General features: G+C 41.2%; 1 protein-coding gene across 2 annotated transcripts in view; it reads left to right on the forward strand.

Annotated features, from left to right (window-relative positions):
* LOC139392350 (pygopus homolog 2 (Drosophila)) overlaps positions 1–19577 on the forward strand; it is a 32557-nt gene that overhangs the window by 9987 nt on the left and 2993 nt on the right. For both annotated transcript variants that reach the window (XM_071140278.1, XM_071140279.1), the window contains exon 2: positions 19524–19573. In XM_071140278.1, the coding sequence (XP_070996379.1) occupies positions 19524–19573 (50 nt within the window). The remainder of the gene's footprint in view (positions 1–19523; positions 19574–19577) is intronic.

Genomic DNA, 19577 nt, shown 5'->3' on the forward strand with positions numbered 1-19577 from the left:
AGCCCCTCCTTTATAGTAGAATCCTCATTCAAGTTTCTAAAGACGGTTGACATCTAGTGGAAGCCGTAGGAAGTGCAACTTTATCCATATCCCACTGTGTATTCGGTAGGCCAAGCTTTGGAAAAACTATAAACCTCAGATTTCCCACTTCTAGGTTGGAGTTTTCTCAGGTTTTCACCTGCCATATGAGTTCTGTTATACTCACAGACATTATTCAATCAGTTTTAGAAACTTCAGTGTTTTCTTTCCAATACTAATAATAATATGCATATATTAGCATCTGGGACAGAGTAGGATGCAGTTCACTCTGGGCACGCGATTCATCCAAAAGTGAAAATGCTGCCCCCTATCCCAAAAAAGTTAAACACACTTTGCTGTAGGCTACTATTTACTAGTTAACAAAAAAATTATGCATGTCCTCATATAAAATATATTCACCCCACACAGTATTGTAATCAAAGCCAGAAAGCATGTAGTCCTTGGTTCAGACAGTGTAGTAGTGTGGGCTCAATAGCATCTCATTAGTGTGCAAGATCTTGAGAATCAGCTGTACATGTGATGGAAGAGTGCACTGCACATGTGATGGAAGAATGCACTGCATGCAGAAGGGTTGCAATTCCATTGATTTGGGGATAGTTTAACCAAAATAATCCACCAGACCTAGATTTGCCTTATGTGTATCCCACAAAAAGATTCACTGTTATAAGCTAACTTTTTTGATGAATTTAAGCAAAATTCACAGGCTTTATTTACCGTGGAAAATTTCCGGAAAAATTATAGTAATTCACCGGAAAGTTTCCGACCCTTTGCAACCCTCCTCTTGAGTAGTTGTACCAAACATTCAAGACCCATTTTCTCAAGTGAGGTTACAAGTTTATCAACTTCCAAAGCAGAATGACTTTAATTGTTCCGCAACTGTACTGTTAGTGTATGATATACCATTTTCTAGCTCTGAGTCGCTTTTATCCAATGTAAAAAATATTTAAAAAACACAATTTAAAATTTTGCTACAAGACCGAATCGAGCCGGTCGGCCCCATATGGCCATGTGGGAACACTAACCCTATAAAATAGTGTAGTAATTGTATTACATTTTCATTTCTCGCTGATGTTTCTAAAACAGTACGACAAGTGCTGTGTGTTTTAATGTTTTCACATTGAGATTCAATGTTTCATATGTACATGGTTGCAGGTGTCATTTCAGGGTACAGTGACAATCTTAGGCTTCGAGCTCCAACATGCAGGACTAAGTGAAATTAAATAATGGAAATTGTAATAAAAAACAATAGAAATAGCACTATATATAATACAACTGTTGCTGTGATGAATAAATACATGTCCATTGGGGTGGAGGCAGAGTATAACTGTTGAGGGGGTGTGGGGGAATGTTGGTTGAGAAAATGCTGAGATTGTGCAAAGCTGTCATCAAGGCAAACTGTGGCTACTTTGAAGAATCTTAAATATAAAATATATTTTGATTTGTTTAACACTTTTGGTTACTACATGAATCCATGTGTTATTTTATAGCTTTGATGTCTTCACTATTATTCTACAATATATAAAATAGTAAAAATAAAGAAAAACCCTCGAATGAGTAGGTCTTCAAACTTTTGACTGGTACTAAACTCAGCAAAAAAAGAAACTTCCCTTTTTCACGTCTCTCAAAGATAATTTGTAAAAATCCAAATAACTTCACAGATATTCATTGTAAAGCGTTTAACTTTTTATGGCTGCAGGGGCAGTATTGAGTAGCTTGGATGAAAAGATGCCCATATCAAACGGCCTGCTCCTCAGTCATAGTTGCTAATATTTGCATATTATTATTAGTATTGGATAGAAAACACTGAAGTTTTTAAACTTTTTTAATTATGTCTGTGAGTATAACAGAACTCATATAGCAGGCTAAAACAAAAAAACTCTTTTTCTTTCTGAAGGTGGCAGATTTTCAACCACGGTCTCATTGAAATTACAGCGAGATATGGATGAGTTTTCACTTCCTACGCCTTCCACTAGATGTCAGAAGTCAATAGAACTTTGTCTGATGACTCTAATGTGAAGGGGGGTCGATTGACACAGAAATAGTCACCACAGCCATGAGTGGACCATGCTTTCACCAGGCTCGTTCACAGATGGACCTGCGTTCCATCGCTCATCTGAAGTCATTCTAATTCTCCGGTTGGAACGTTATTCGAGATGTATGTAAACAACATTCTAAAGATTGATTCAGTACATCGTTTGACATGTTTCTACTGACTGTTACGGAACTTTTGGACATTTCGTCACGTTATAGTGGACGCGCTTTGTGACTTTGGAATTGTTTACCAAACGCGCTAACCAAAGTAGCTAATTGGACATAAATAACGGACATTTTGGAACAAATCAAGCATTTACTGTGGACCCGGAATTTCTAAGATTGCATTCTGATGAAGTTCATCAAAGGTAAGGAAACATTTATCATGTATTTTCTGGTTTCTGTTGACTCCAACATGGAGGCTAATTTGGCTACTGTTCTGAGTGCCCTCTCAGATTATTGCATGGGTTGCTTTTTCTGTAAACTTTTTTGAAATCTGACACAGCTGTTGCATTAAGGAGAGGTATATCTATAATTCCATGTGTATAACTTGTATTATCATATGCAGTTATGATGAGTATTTCTGTTGAAACAATGTGGCTATGCAAAATCACTTGGTGTTTTTGGAACTAGTGAATCTAAATAGCCAATGTAAACTCAATTATTTTTAATATAAATATGAACTTTATCAAACAAAACATGCATGTGTTGTGTATAACATGAAGTCCTATGAGTGTCATCTGATGAAGATAATTCAAGGTTAGTGATTTAATTTTGTCTTTATTTATGCTTTTTGTGAATGCTATATTTAGCTGGAAAATGGCTGTGCATATTGTGGTTTGGTGGAGACCTAACATAATCGTTTGTAGTGCTTTCGCTGAAAAGCCTATTTGAAATCGGACACTTTGGTGGGATTAGCAACGAGAATAGCTTTAAAATGATATGACACATGTATGTTTTAGGAATTGTAATTATGAGATTTCTGTGGTTTGAATTTGGCGCCCTCTATTTACACTGGTAGTTGTCATATCGATCCCGATGTCGGGATTGCAGCCATAACAGGTTAAACACCGTTTCCCATGCTTGTTCAATGAACCATAAACAATTAATGAACATGCACCTGTGGATCGTCGTTAAGACACTACCATCTTACAGATGGTAGGCAATTAAGGTCACAGTTATGAAAACTTAGGACACCAAAGAGGCCTTTCTACTGACTCTGAAAAACACCAAAAGAAAGATGCCCAGGGTCCCTGCTCATCTGCGTGAATGTGCCTTAGGCATGCTGCAAGGAGGCATGAGGACTACAGATGTGGCCAGGGCAATAAATAGCAGTGTCCGTACTGAGACGACTGACAGCGCTACAGGGAGACAGGACGGACAGCTGATCGTCCTCGCAGTGGCAGACCACGTGTTACAACACCTGCACAGGGTCGGTACATCTGAACAGCTCACCTGCGGGACAGGTACAGGATGGCAACAACTGCCCGAGTTAAACCAGGAACGCACAATCCCTCCATCAGTGCTCAGACTGTCTGCAATAGGCAGAGAGAGGTTGGGCTTGTAGGCCTGTTGTAAGGCAGGTCCTCACCAGACATCACCAGCAACAGCGTCGCCTATGGGCACAAACCCAACAGTCGCTGGACCAGGCCGGACTGGTAAAGAGTGCTCTTCATTGACGAGTCCAGGGGTGATGGTCGTGTTCGCGTTTATCGTCGAAGGAATGAGCGTTTCTCCGAGGCCTGTACTCTGGAGCTGGATCAATTTGGAGGTGGAGGGTCCGTCATGGTCTGGGGCGGTGTGTCACAGCATCATCGTTATGGGGAAGACATCCTCCACCCTCACGTGGTACCCTTCCTGCAGGCTCATCCTGACATGACCCTCCAGCATGACAATGCCACCAGCCATACTGCTCGTTCTGTGCGTGATTTCCTGCAAGACAGGAATGTCAGTGTTCTGCCATGGCCAGTGAAGAGCCCGGATATCAATCCCATTGAGCACATCTGGGACCTGTTGGATCAGAGGGTGAGGGCGATTCTCCCCCAGATATATCCTGGAACTTGCAGGTGCCTTGGTGGAAGATTGGGTTAACATCTCACAGCAAGATCTGGCAAATCTGGTGCAGTCCATGAGGAGGAGATGCACTGCAGTACTTAATGCAGCTGGTGGCCACACCAGATACTGACTGTTACTTTTGATTTGGACCCATTCCCCCTTGTTCAGGGACACATTATTTAATTTCTGTTAGTCATATGTCTGTGGAACTTGCTCGGTTTATGTGTCCGTTAGAGGTCGACCGATTTATGATTTTTCAACGCCGATACCGATTATTGGAGGACCGAAAAAAGCCTATACCGATTAATTGGCCGATTTTATAAATAAAAAAAGTAAGGAAATAAAGTATTTATTTGTAATAATGACAATTACAACAATACTGAATGAACACTTATTTTAACTTAATATAATACAGCAATAAAATCAATTTAGCCTCAAATAAATAATGAAACATGTTCAATTTTGTTTAAATAATGCAAAAAGAAAGTGTTGGAGAAGTAAAAGTGCAATATGTGCCATGTAAAAAAGGTAAAGTTTGAGTTCCTTGCCCAGATCATGAGAACATATGAAAGCTGGTGGTTCCTTTTAACATGAGACTTCAATATTCCATTCCAGGCTTGAAGTCATAAACAGCGCTGTGCTTGCGAAGAGCTGTTGGCAAAACGCACGAAAGTGCTGTTTGAATGAATGCTTATGAGCCTGCTGCTGCCTACCATCGCTCAGTCAGACTGCTCTATCAAATCAGACTTAATTATAACATAACACACAGAAATACGTGCCTTTGGCCATTAATATGGTCGAATCCGGAAACTATCATTTCGAAAACCAAACGTTTATTATTTCAGTGAAATACGAAACCGTTCAGTATTTTATATAACGGATGGCATCCCTATGTCTAAATATTGCTGTTACATTGCACAACCTTCAATGTTATGTCATAATTACGTAAAATTCTGGCAAATTAGTTCGCAATGAGCCAGGCTGCCCAAACTATACCCTGACTCTGCGTGCAATGAACGCAAGAGAAGTGACACAATTTCACCTGCTAACCTGGATTTATTTTAGCTAAATATGCATGTTTAAAAATATATACTTCTGTATATTGATTTTAAGAAAGGCATTGGTGTTTATGGTTAGGTAGTCGTCCAACGATTGTGCTTTTTTCGCAAATGTGCTTTTGTTAACTTGACGCTACCAATCCCTGTAGCGGGATAATTTCCGTCTGCAACCGCTGAATAGCATAGCGCAACAGTCAAATAATATTACTAGAAAATATTCATATTCATGAAATCACAAGTGCAATATTTTGAAACACAGCTTAGCCTTTTGTTAATCACCCTGTCGTCTCAGATTTTGAAATGATGCTTTACAGCGAAAGCAACCCAAGCGTTTGTGTAAGTTTATCGATAGCATAGCATTATGCACACTTAGAATCAGGAAGCTTGGTCACGAATCAGAAAAGCAATCCAATTAACCGTTTACCTTTGATCTTCGGATGTTTTCACTCACGAGACTCCCAGTTACACAGCAAATGTTCCTTTTGTTCCATAAAGATTATTTTTATACCCAAAATACCGATGTTTGTTTGTTCGCGTTATGTTCAGAAATTCATAGGAAAGAGCGGTCACGACAACGCAGACGGAAATTCCAAATCGTTTCATGTCCACAGAAACATGTCAAACATTTTTTATAATCATTCCTCAGGTAGTTTTTAAAGTATATATTCAATAATATATCAACCGGGGGCCTCCCGGGTGGCGCAGTGGTTAAGGGCGCTGTACTGCAGCGCCAGCTGTGCCATCAGAGTCCCTGGGTTCGCGCCCAGGCTCCGTCGTAACCGGCCGCGACCGGGAGGTCCGTGGGGCGACGCACAATTGGCCTAGCGTCGTCCGGGTTAGCGAGGGATTGGTCGGTAGGGATCTCCTTGTCTCATCGCGCACCAGCGACTCCTGTGGCGGGCCGGGCGCTAGCCAATGTTGCCAGGTGCACGGTGTAGCCTCCGACACATTGGTGCGGCTGGCTTCCGGGTTGGATGAGCGCTGTGTTAAGAAGCAGTATGGCTGGTTGGGTTGTGTATCGGAGGACGCATGACATTCAACCTTCGTCTCTCCCGAGCCCGTACGGGAGTTGTAGCAATGAGACAAGATAGTAGCTACTACAACAATTGGATACCACGAAATTGGGGAGAAAAAGGGGTAAAATGTAAAAAAAAAAATAATGGTTGATATATATATATATCAACCGAGTGTGTAGCTTTTTCCATAACAGCGGGAGGAACAATGGCCGGTTTACTCAATTGCGCACCAACTCGCTCTGAGAGCCCCCACCTTTCCACTCCATCGATTTATATGCAAAGCAGGCCACGCTAGATAAACGAGTAATATCATCAACCATGTGTAGTTATAACTAGTGATTATGATTGCTTGATTGTTTTTTATAAGTTAAGTTTAATGCTAGCTAGGAACTTATCTTGGCTTCTACTGCATTCGCGTAACAGGCAGTCTCCTCGTGGAGTGCAATGTAATCAGGTGGTTAGAGCGTTGGACTAGTTAACTGTAAGGTTGCAAGATTGGATCTTCCGAGCGGACAAGGTGAAAATCTGTCGTTCTGCCCCTGAACAAGGCAGTTAACCCACCGTTACTTGGCAGTCATTGAAAATAAGAATGTGTTCTTAACTGACTTGCCAAGTTAAATAAAGGTATAAAAAAAATCTGCGCCCAAAAGTACCGATTTCCGATTGTTATGAAAACTTTAAATCGGCCCTAATTAATTGGCCATTCCGATTAATCGGTCGACCTCGAGTCTCCGTTGTTGAATCTTATGTTCATACAAATATTTACACATGTTAAGTTTGCTGAAAATAAACGCAGTTGACAGTGAGAGGACGTTTCTATTTTTGCTGAGTTTATATGCATCTACTGTTGGTCCTAGGATACAACAATGAATAATGTGGAACAAATAAATACCTTCAAAGGATACCTTACAACTTACAAGAATTAACATCTTGTGAAACAGCTGTGAAAACCAACCTGGAAATATTTAAGGTTTTAATGCATCAACTTTGATATTTTTTTGTACAGTTCTGTCATTCATTTATTTTCACAGATTTTATGTACATTCACATGGCTATCATAGACTAAAATACTGAAATCTGGTTAGTGTGTGGAATATAGAGGAAGTGGTTGCTGTGTGGTTGGGAGGTTCTGCCTGTCACTGGTTCTCAAAAGGCAGCCAGTCTCGAAAGGGGAACTTGAAGAGCAAAAAAAATGTCTTAGCAGATAATGACATGATTATTTGTAGATTATGTAATGAAAAGTTGGAGGGGGGGTTGGTAATGGAGGACATCAGGTGGATCCACGTCTGGGTGTTGGGCAGAACCCCTAGCTCCTAGAAAAACCTGTCCAGAGTTAGAGGGAACAGGGTAGGAGACAAACACAAAGGTTACACTTTACTGTGAGAGAATTGTATTGATTAGTGCAGTATTATAAATGCGAAAGATGTACTTTTCAACACTTTTGGAAGAAATAGCCTACCTCAAGCTGGTCCCTCTTTGACTCAAGACTGATCCGAACTCACTGATTCTGGTGGATGGGATACCTCCTGGGGTACTTGGACAGTCAATGGTCCTAAAGTAATTTGGAGAGGTAAATTAAAGAGGTAAATTTTTATAAGCTTAGCATAACTAAAATGTATTGCTTTCTCAAATGTCAACCAAAGCTTAATATACTTAGTCTATCGGTCTTCACTGAAGTGAAGGGCTTCAGTGCTTTCAGTGGTCGACCATCCAACTGCTACAACTGCTTCCACCGAGGTAACCCTAGAAAAACAAAGGGAAACACATCAGTGTTAGCCTGAATCTAGTTTTATAGTTTCCCTATGCAAAAAGTAATGATATTTTTTTAATGTTAACTTTAACAGATGGTGACCCCAGCCTGGAGCGAATGAGTAGCGAAGTCATCGCCTTTCCCAGGTCTCACCTTCCTTTCGTAAATGCAGTTGTATTACAAATACATTTCTTTAATATCTCTTGGAGGGCCAGAAAATAAATGAACAGCGAACAATCAGTTTTACCTGGTCTAAAACCTCCTCATCCTTAGTGCGTGCCTGAAGGTGGTCCTCGAAGGCGTTCTGATCTAGTTACGACAACTTCCACCACATCAGGTGGGGTTTCGGTGATCTGAAAGTACATTATACATAAACAGCAATAGACAAACAACAATACAAAATCAATCACAAATTTGAAAGACTGCAATACTTGTATATACAATTGCATTGTTTACCTCAGCTGCGGCTCCCGTCCGTGCTCGGTGGAGGCCTGAATGCTGCTGTTGTGTGCAAAGAGAATTACTTAAAGGTTGTTCTCCCACCCTTCCTGGTACCAATCAGGGGACTTGCCCATGGCATTCTTGAGGGTCTGGTTGGCCCATTCACCAAACCTGGAGGAGGGGGTACGAAGCGATATATCTAGTTAAAATGTAAAATATTGAAATATGTCTTATATACCATGGAAAAACAAATGGTAAAAAATAAAACAAACCATTGGTGACAGAATATAACCTCTAACCTTGTTCCAGCGTTCATGACCTTAGTCACTCAAAATTACCTCGGGAGAACCATGGGCGTTGAAGATGTCCACCATTGCCTTGAAGGTGGCCTCGCCAATCTCGTCCTTGATGGGTATCATACAAAGCGAGAATCTATTTTTGGTTCCAAGCACCATTTTTTAATTGGTTACAGAGGGGAATTTAGAGATAAGAACGTACTCTTCCTTTACTGACCTTAATGGGTATTGCCTCCATCCACTTGGTAACGTGTTCGGTCGCTGTTAGACACCAGTTGTTGCCATTCCTTGATTTCGTGACAGGTCCAATGAGTTCCACTCCTAACATGTAAAGTGTTAGGGAGAAGATTACTATATTCTTATCTGTGTCATATAGTATGCAGATTTTCATATTTGTAAGGATACTGACACACACACGTTCTATAATATTAAACTTTGCTGTGGTCAAAAAAATAAACCATTACAAAACAACAACAGAATTTGAATTGAGACACAGATCATGTACCATGGTGAAACAATTTTGATGGGCTTCAACTCTGGTGCCACAGGCTAACCCTCTCAATCATCTGGCAGACTAGACAGGGCAATGAACTTTAGGCAAAAAGTGACCAATTGAAACATGGTGTGCTCTCTGATATGACATTCATTGAAATCATAATATTTCAGATATAATAGAATGATTGATAAACAAAAGGTTATTTCACTTGCCCAGCTGTCCACCTTCTTGACAAGTCTACGTCAGAAGAAGCGTAGGGTGATTTTGGAAATCATGGGCTTCGCTTCGAAATGGCCAGCATGCATCTCGGTCAGCACGGCATCCCTTCTCCTTAGTAAAAATCACCTGTGTGTGGCTGGCCATCCTTCCCCCATAGGTACATATGATTTCCTAAGGAGTTGGGAGAGAAGAGTTGTTAAAATACTTAAGTCTTAAGTTTTTTAACATTTTTATTCCACCTTTATTTAACCAGGTAGGCTAGTTGAGAACAAGTTCTCATTTGCAACTGCGACCTGGCCAAGATAAAGCATAGCAATTCGACACATACAACAACAGAGTTAGACATGGAATAAACAAAACACAGTCAATAATACAGTAGAAAATTGGAAACAAAGTCTATATACAGTGAGTGCAAATGAGGTAAGATTAGGGAGTTCAGGCAATAAATAGGCCATGGTGGCGAAGTAATTACAATATAGCAAATTAAACACTGGAATGGTTGATGTGCAGAAGTTGAATGTGCAAGTAGAGATACTCGGGTGCAAAGGAGCAAGATAAATACAATATGGGGATGAGGTAGATAGACCATCTGTAAACAGCCCATCTATGTGCAGTGATCTGTGAGCTGCTCTGAGAGCTGGTGCTTAAAGCTAGTGAGGGAGATATGAGTCTCCAGCTTCAGTGATTTTTGCAGTTCGTTCCAGTCTTTGGCAGCAAAGAACTGGAAGGAAAGGCGACCAAATGAAGAATTGGCTTTGGGGGTGACCAGTGAGATATACCTGCTGGAGCGCGTGCTACGAGTGGGTGCTGCTATGGTGAACAGTGAGCTGGGATAAGGCGGGGTTTTACCTAGCAGAGACTTGTAGATGACCTGGAGCCAGTGGGTTTGGCGACGAGTATGAAGCAAGGGCCAACCAACGAGATCATACAGGTCGCAGTGGTGGGTAGTATATGGGGCTTTGGTGACAAAACGGATGGTACTGTGATAGACTGCATCCAATTTGTTGAGTAGAGTGTTGGAGGCTGTTTTATAGATGACATTCCCAAAGTCGAGGATTGGTAGGATGGTCAGTTTTAAGAGGGTATGTTTGGCAGCATGAGTGAAGGATGCTTTGTTGCGATATAGGAAGCCGATTCTAGATTTAATTTTGGATTGGAGATGCTTAATAACCTCTAGTGACTCCCCATCCCGCATGAGGGAGCGTAATCATCGACTGACACAAATTAGCATAACGCAACGGACATAAATATTCATATTCATGAAAATCACAAGTGAAATATATTGAGACACAGTTTAGCCTTTTGTTAATCACCCTGTCATCTCAGATTTTCAAAATATGATTTACAGCCAAAGCTAGACAAGCATTTGTATAAGTTTATCGATAGCCTAGCATAGCATTTTGTCCAGCTAGCAGCAGGTAACTTGGTCACGTAAATCAGAAAAGCAATCAAATGAAATTGTTTACCTTTGATGAGCTTCGGATGTTTTCACTCACGAGACTCCCAGTTAGATGGCCAATGTTCCTTTTTTCAAAAAATATTATTTTTGTAGGTGAAATAGCTCCGTTTGTTCTTCACGTTTGGCTGAGAAATCGCCCGGAAATTGCAGTCACGAAAACTCCGAAAAACATTCCAAATTAGCTCCATAATATCGACAGAAACATGGCAAATGTTGTTTATAATCAATCCTCAAGGTGTTTTTCAAATATCTATTCGATAATATATTCACCGGGACAATTGGTTTTTCAGTAGGACCGATTGGAATAATGGCTACCTCCTGTATTTTACGTGAGAATCACTCTGAGAGCATCAGGTGACCACTTGCGCAATGTAGCCGCTTACGGGTATTCTTCAACATAAATGCGTAAAACTCCGTCACAATGCTGTGGACACCTTGGGGAATACGGAGAAAAAGTAATCTGGTTGATAGCCCATTCACTGCTCAATAGGGACGCATTGGAACGCAGCGCTTTCAAAACATGAGGCACTTCTGGATTGGATTTTTCTCAGGCTTTCGCCTGCAATATCAGTTCTGTTATACTCACAGACAATATTTTTACAGTTTTGGAAACTTTAGAGTGTTTTCTATCCTAAGCTGTCAATTATATGCATATTCTAGCATCTTGTCCTGACAAAATATCCCGTTTACTACAGGAACGTTTTCCAAAAATGAAAATACTGCCCCATAGTTACAAAAGGTTAATTACAGAGAATCTTTGATATAAACTATAAGTCTTCAGTTTAATGATAGTAAAGACACAACACTAGATACCTCAATATGATAGACATAGTTATACGTCAGTGGAGGCTGCTGAGGGGAGTACGGCTCATAATAATGGCTGGAATGGAGTCAATTGAATGGAAACCACGTTTGATACCATTACATTTACTCCATTCCAGACAGTATTATGTGCCGTCCTCCCCTCAGCAGCCTCAACTGAACTATATGTAAAGCTAGCAACATATAGATGACCAACTAGCTAGATGGAAAACAGTTGTTGAAAAAATGGTTGTACATAGCTCAACTTTTTTTGGCAGGGGGACACTATTTGGCATGACAGGCACCCCATGTTGAGAATTTGTGTCGAGTAGGTAATGTTTCCTACATTCACCACCTGGGGGTGGACTGTCAGGAACTCCAGGACCCAGTTGCATAGGGAGGAGTTCAGAGCTGTGAGCTTTGTCATGTGCTTATTGGGTACTATGATGTTGAAGGCCGAGCTGTAGGCATGGTAGTCATTCAGTTCAGTAACTTTCCCTTTCTTGGGCACGGGGATGATAGTAGACATCTTGAAGCAGGTGGCTATAGTGGCACTGAGTTAGGGAGAGATTGAAAATGTTTGAGAACACAACAGCCAGCTGGTTTGCACATGCTCTGAGGGCACGTCTAGGGATGCTGTCTGGGCTGGCAGCCTTGCGAGGGTTAACCCGTTTTTAATGACGTAATAAGTACACTATATATACAAAAGTATGTGGACACCCCTTCAAATATGTGGTTTGAGCTATTTTAGCCACACCCATTGCTGACGTGTATAAAATCGATAATGGTCTGGGGCTGTTTTGCGTGGTTCGGGCTTTGCCTCTAAGTTCCAGTGAAGGGAAATGTTAACGCTACACCATACAATGACATTCTAGATAATTCTGTGCTTACAACTTTGTGGCAACAGTTTGGGGAAGGCCCTTTCCTGTTTCAGCATGATAATTCCGCCATGCACAAAGCGAGGTCCATACAGAAATGGTTTGTCAAGATTGGTGTGGAAGAACTTGACTGGCCTGCACAGAGCCCTGATCTCAACCCCATCAAACGCCTTTGGGATGAATTGGAATGCCGACTGTAAGCCAGGCCTAATTGCCCAACATCAGTGCCCGACCTCACTAATGCTCTTGTGGCTGAATGGAAGCAAGTCCCTGCAGAAATGTTCCAATTTTTAGTGGAAAGCCTTCCCAGAAGAATGGAGGCTGTAATAGCAACAAAGGGTGGACCAACTCCATATTAAGGCCCATGATTTTGGAAAAAGATGTTCATTGAGCAGGTGCCCACGTACATTTGGTCATGTAGTGTACATCCTCAGTGGAGACTGTGACTGTGTAGCCCACTTTGTCATTGGGGGCTCTCAACGACAGCTCAGGTTCATTCGAATCCTTGAGAAAAATGTGTTGAGCTCATCCAGTAGGGTGGCTTGGTGACTGAGGCTGGCTTTTTGTAATCTGTGATCCTTTCGAGCCCCTGCCACATACAACTTGTGTTCGACCCACTGATTTATCCCTCCACTTTGTCCCTATACTTGTTTCGCCATCTTGATCAATCTGAACAATCATATTTGTTATTTTTAACTAAACTATTGTCTCCGGTCACCTTGCCCTGTTTATAAGCAACCTACAAAGCTGCTATCCATCCACGGTTTTTGAAAGCTACTATATTACGTAATCTATGCATTTTTTTAATAAATCCGGTTACTAAGACTGCATTTTCGTTAACGTTATATCCAGAGGTGACCCAGAACTTATTACAGTCCAATTGATCAAAACAGTGGAGTGTGAATTTTGATTGATTGGATCTGACCTCTGGAACTTCCCTCTTGAGTCTTTGTTTGTAGGCGAAAGGAGGGTGGAGAGGGCCATATCCATGTGGAAAAGGCAAGTAGTAGTGGTTAAGTAGAATTTACATGAGGTAGACAGTCAATGTGTTGGTAATAACTTGGTAGTACGCTTCTCAAATTACTTTTGTGAAAGTACACCACAACAATGAATGCTGTGTCTGGGAGTGCCGTCTCCAGTTTCTTCAGTGTCCAATGAGATCTTTGATAGCCCTTTTGGTGTCTGCTTGGGGCGGGATGTAAACAGCCATGACGATAATCCCTGAGAACTGTCTCTTGGAAGGTAAAAAGGGCGACATTTGATTACCAAGTATTCCAAATCGGGGGAGCAGAAGCTTGCAAGTTCCTGTACGTTTCCCCTGTCGCACCATATGTTGGTCATAAAGCAGAGCCCACCACCCTTCCTCTTGTCAGAGATCCCGACTCCTCTCACTCAAACTGTAAAACCCACTGGTTGGATGTATATCTATTTGGATGTCGGAGAAAAGTCTCAGAAAAACAGTATGTTTCAGGATCTGATGTCCCTTCTGGAAGGAGATCCTCGCTCAAGTTTGTTCATTAGTAATTGAACATTGGTGAGTAGCATGCTTGATAATGGAGGACGGATTGCCTGGCATCTTAATCTCACTAAGACCCTGCCACGTCTGCCTCCCCGTCAGCGTCTTCGCTTCCTGCTCATCGGTAGGACTCCCAAGCAGCTCGGCGCCTCGCCGAGTAAGAATCCATTGTTCTTCCGTTTTCAGGGTATTTGGAGAGGTCGGGTGGATGGAGAGTACCCAGCAATTCGTATTCCAAAAGTTTTAACCGGGTGTGTGTAGTAATGCACGAAACAAACTGATAAAGGAAATGGGAGGGAAGCACTAGTAGAAACCTGCAGTGTTTTATCTGGGCTCAAGGTGAGGCGCCATATAGATGATATCTTAGAGCAAGCGTCGAGGATCTCAAAAAAACTCCCCCATTGAGATGATACTAAAGTAGTTAGCATCTATGAATGGGTGTAGCGGGTTCAGCAAAATGCTTATGTTATTAGCTCTTAACAATGCAGTAAAATATCAATCATGAATACAAGTAAAATAAAATGTTGTAACCAATCTAACCCAAATAGCACTATAACAGTAATCCAAATGCAATCTTTATGTATGTACACAAATATATATGAATTTATGAGATAAAAAGTATGGTATGTACAGCAGTAGATAGTGCCTTCAGAAAGTATTCATACCCTTTGACTTAGTCCACATTTCTTTACAGCCTGATTTGAAAATGAAATGCTGAAATATATAATTTACATAAGTATTCACACCCCTGAGTGAATACTTTGTAGAAGCACCTTTGGCAGCAATTACAGCTTTAAGTCTTTCTGGGTAAGTCTTTAGACAGGGGTACTCGGAACCTGCTGGTTTTCTGTTCTACCTGATAATTAATTGCACACACCTGGTGTCCCAGGCCTAAATCAGTCCCTGATTAGAGGGGAACAATGAAAAAATGCAGTGGAACTGGCTTTGAGGTCCAGAGTTGAGTTTGAGGGCTCTGGGAGTATTCCACACCTGGGTTGTGCAACATTTGCCCAAAATTCTTAAAAATTATTCAAGCTCTGTCAAATTGTTATATTTTCAAGTAGATTTAAGTCCAAACTGTAACTCTGCCACTCAGGAACACTGTCTTCTTGGTAAGCAACTCCAGTATAGATTTGGTTTTGAGGTTATCGTCCTGCTGAATAGTAAATTCATCTCCCAGTGTCTGGTGGAAAGAAGACAGAACCATGTTTTCCTCAAGGATTTTGCCTGTGCTTAGCTCCATTTTCTTTTTTTTTATCCTGAAAAACTCCCCAGTCCTTAATCGATTTACAAGCGTACCCATAACATGATGCAGCCACCACTATGCTTCAGAATATGCAGATTGGTACTCAGTAATGTGTTATATTGGATTTGCCCAAAACAACATAACACTATGTATTCAGGAAAAAAGTTAGTTGCTTTGCATTATTACTTTAGTGCCGTGTTGCAAACAGGATGTATGTTTTGGAATATTTACAGTGCCTTGCGAAAGTATTCGGCCCCCTTGAACTTTGCGACCTTTTGCCACATTTCAGGCTTCAAACATAAAGATATAAAACTGTATTTTTTTGTGAAGAATCAACAACAAGTGGTACACAATCATGAAGTGGAACGACATTTATTGGATATTTCAAACTTTTTTAACAAATCAAAAACTGAAAAATTGGGCGTGCAAAATTATTCAGCCCCTTTACTTTCAGTGCAGCAAACTCTCTCCAGAAGTTCAGTGAGGATCTCTGAATGATCCAATGTTGACCTAAATGACTAATGATGATAAATACAATCCACCTGTGTGTAATCAAGTCTCCGTATAAATGCACCTGCACTGTGATAGTCTCAGAGGTCCGTTAAAAGCGCAGAGAGCATCATGAAGAACAAGGAACACACCAGGCAGGGCAGGTCCGAGATACTGTTGTGAAGAAGTTTAAAGCCGGATTTGGATACAAAAAGATTTCCCAAGCTTTAAACATCCCAAGGAGCACTGTGCAAGCGATAATATTGAAATGGAAGGAGTATCAGACCACTGCAAATCTACCAAGACCTGGCCGTCCCTCTAAACTTTCAGCTCATACAAGGAGAAGACTGATCAGAGATGCAGCCAAGAGGCCCATGATCACTCTGGATGAACTGCAGAGATCTACAGCTGAGGTGGGAGACTCTGTCCATAGGACAACAATCAGTCGTATATTGCACAAATCTGGCCTTTATGGAAGAGTGGCAAGAAGAAAGCCATTTCTTAAAGATATCCATAAAAAGTGTCGTTTAAAGTTTGCCACAAGCCACCTGGGAGACACACCAAACATGTGGAAAAAGGTGCTCTGGTCAGATGAAACCAAAATTGAACTTTTTGGCAACAATGCAAAACGTTACGTTTGGAGTAAAAGCAACACAGCTGAACACACCATCCCCACTGTCAAACATGGTGGTGGCAGCATCATGGTTTGGGCCTGCTTTTCTTCAGCAGGGACAGGGAAGATGGTTAAAATTGATGGGAAGATGGATGGAGCCAAATACAGGACCATTCTGGAAGAAAACCTGATGGAGTCTGCAAAAGACCTGAGACTGGGACGGAGATTTGTCTTCCAACAAGACAATGATCCAAAACATAAAGCAAAATCTACAATGGAATGGTTAAAAAATAAACATATCCAGGTGTTAGAATGGCCAAGTCAAAGTCCAGACCTGAATCCAATCGAGAATCTGTGGAAAGAACTGAAAACTGCTGTTCACAAATGCTCTCCATCCAACCTCACTGAGCTCGAGCTGTTTTGTAAGGAGGAATGGGAAAAAATTTCAGTCTCTCGATGTGCAAAACTGATAGAGACATACCCCAAGCGACTTACAGCTGTAATCGCAGCAAAAGGTGGCGCTACAAAGTATTAACTTAAGGGGGCTGAATAATTTTGCACGCCCAATTGTTCAGTTTTTGATTTGTTAAAAAAGTTTGAAATATCCAATAAATGTTCCACTTCATGATTGTGTCCCACTTGTTGTTGATTCTTCACAAAAAAATACAGTTTTATATCTTTATGTTTGAAGCCTGAAATGTGGCAAAAGGTTGCAAAGTTCAAGGGGGCCGAATACTTTCGCAAGGCACTGTATATTATGTACAGGCTTCCTTTTCACTCTGTCAGATTAGTATTGTGGAGTAACTACAGTGTTGATCCATCCTCAGTTTTCTCCCATCACAGCCATTAAACTCTTAACTGTTTTAAAGTCACCATTGACCTCATTGTGGTTTCCTTCCTCTCCGGCAAGTCAGTTAGGAAGGACGCCTGTCTCATTGTAGTGACTGGGTATATTGATACATCATCCAAAGTTGAATTAATTACTTCACCATGCTCAAAGGAATATTCAATGTCTGCTTTTATGTTATTTTTTACCATCTACCAATAGGTGCCCTTCTTTGCGAGGCATTGGAAAAGCTCTCTGGTCTTTGTGGTTGAATCTGTGTTTGAAATTCACTGTTGGACTGAGGGACCTTTACAATTCTGTATACGTGTGTGGTACAGAGATTGCGTAGTCATTCAAAAATCATGTTAAACACTATTAGGCCATGTGACTTGTTAAGCACATTTTTACTCCTGTAATTATTTAGGCTTGCCATAACAAAGGGGTGGAATACTTATTCACGAAAGACATTTCAGCTCTACATTTTTTATTAGTTCCACATTGACCAATATTGGGTATTGTGTGTAAGCCAGTGACAATTTAATCCATTTTAAATTCAGTCTTTACCAACAACAGTGGAAAAAGTCAAGGGGTGTGAATACTTTCTGAAGGCACTTTAATATTAGAGTTGGCTACGTCCAAGAATCCAGCATATATACAGTACATTCAGAAAGTATTCAGACCCCTTTTTGTTACGTTACAGCCTTATTCTAAACAGGATTAAATAAAAAGTCTTCATCAATCTACACACAATACCCCATAATGACAAAGCGAATACAGGTTTAGACATTTTTGCAAATGTCTAATAAAATAAATATAGTATTTCTACCCTTTTCTACGAGACTCTAAATTGAGCTCAGGTGCATCCTGGTTCCATTGATCATCCTTGAGATGTTTCTACAACATGATTGGAGTCCACCTGTGGTAAATTCAATAATTTGGAAAGGTACACACCTGTCTATATAAGGTCCCACCGTTGACAGTAAATGTCAGAGCAAAATCCAAGCCATGAGGTCGAAGGAATTGTCCGTAGAGCTCAGAGACAGCATTGTGTCGAGGCACAGATCTGGGGAAGGGTACCAACAAATGTCTGCAGCATTGAAGGTCCCCAAGAACACCGTGGCCTCCAGAAGTTTAGAACCACCAAGACTCTTCCTAGAGCTGGCTGCCTGGCCAAACTGAGCAATCGGGGGAGAAGGGCCTTTGCAGGGAGATGACCAGGAAGCCTATGGTCACTCTGACACAGCTGTGGAGATGGAAGAACCTTCCAGAAGGACAACCGTCTCTGCAGCACTCCACCAAACAGGCATTTTATGGTAGATGGAAGCCTCTCAGTAAAAGGCACAACAACCCACTTGGAGTTTGTCAAAAGGCACCTAAAGGACTTAGACCATGAGAAACAAGATTATCTGGTCTGATGAAACAATATTGAAAGATTTGGCCTGAATACCAAGCATCACATTTGGAGGACACCTGGCACCACCCCTACAGTGAATTATGGTGGTGGCAGCAGCGTCTTGCTGTGGGGATATTTTCAGCAGCAGCGACTGGGGGACTAGTCAGGATCGAGGTAAAGATGAACGGAGCAAAGTACAGAGATCCTTGACGAAAACCTGCTCCAGAGTGCGCAGGATCTCAAACTGGGGTATAGGTTCCCCTTCCAACAGGACAATGACCCTAAGCAAACAAGACAACACAGGAGTGGCTTTGGGACAAGTCTCCGAATGTCCTTGAGTGGCCCAGCTAGAGCCCGGTCTTGAACCCGATCGAACATCTCTGGAGAAACTTGAAAATAGCTGTGCAGCAATGCTCCCCATCCAACCTGATATGATCTGCAGAGAAGAATGGGAGAAACTCCCCAAATACAGGTGTGCCAAGCTTGTAGCATCATACCCAAGAAGACTCAAGGCTGTAATCGCTGCCAAAGGTGCTTCAACAAAGTACTGAGTAAAGGGTCTGAATACTTATGTGATATTTCAGTGCAAACATTTCTAAAAAAAACTATTTTTGTTTTGTCTTATTGGGGGATTGTGTGTAGAATGATTTTAATTATTATAATTTTTCATTTTAGGATAGGGCTGAAACAATGTGGAAACGGTCAAGGGGTCTGAATACTTTGAATGCACTGTAAATATGCGGCGTGTAACTAAAATGTTATGTACAGTAGAATTATTAGCATGAGCTATGTGGGTTACAGGTGTTGGTATAAAAATAGATCATGTATGTTCATCTGTAAACTGGAAAGATAAGGCTAGAATGTCTCATGTCCCTGCTCCTCTCCCTCTTCCCCTCTTTAGGTGGACAGATGAAGAGTCCAGAAAAGAGGAAGAGAAAATCCAACGCTCAGGTAA

This window comes from Oncorhynchus clarkii, chromosome 32 (assembly GCF_045791955.1).
Source record: "Oncorhynchus clarkii lewisi isolate Uvic-CL-2024 chromosome 32, UVic_Ocla_1.0, whole genome shotgun sequence".
NCBI classification, from domain to species: Eukaryota; Metazoa; Chordata; class Actinopteri; order Salmoniformes; family Salmonidae; genus Oncorhynchus; species Oncorhynchus clarkii.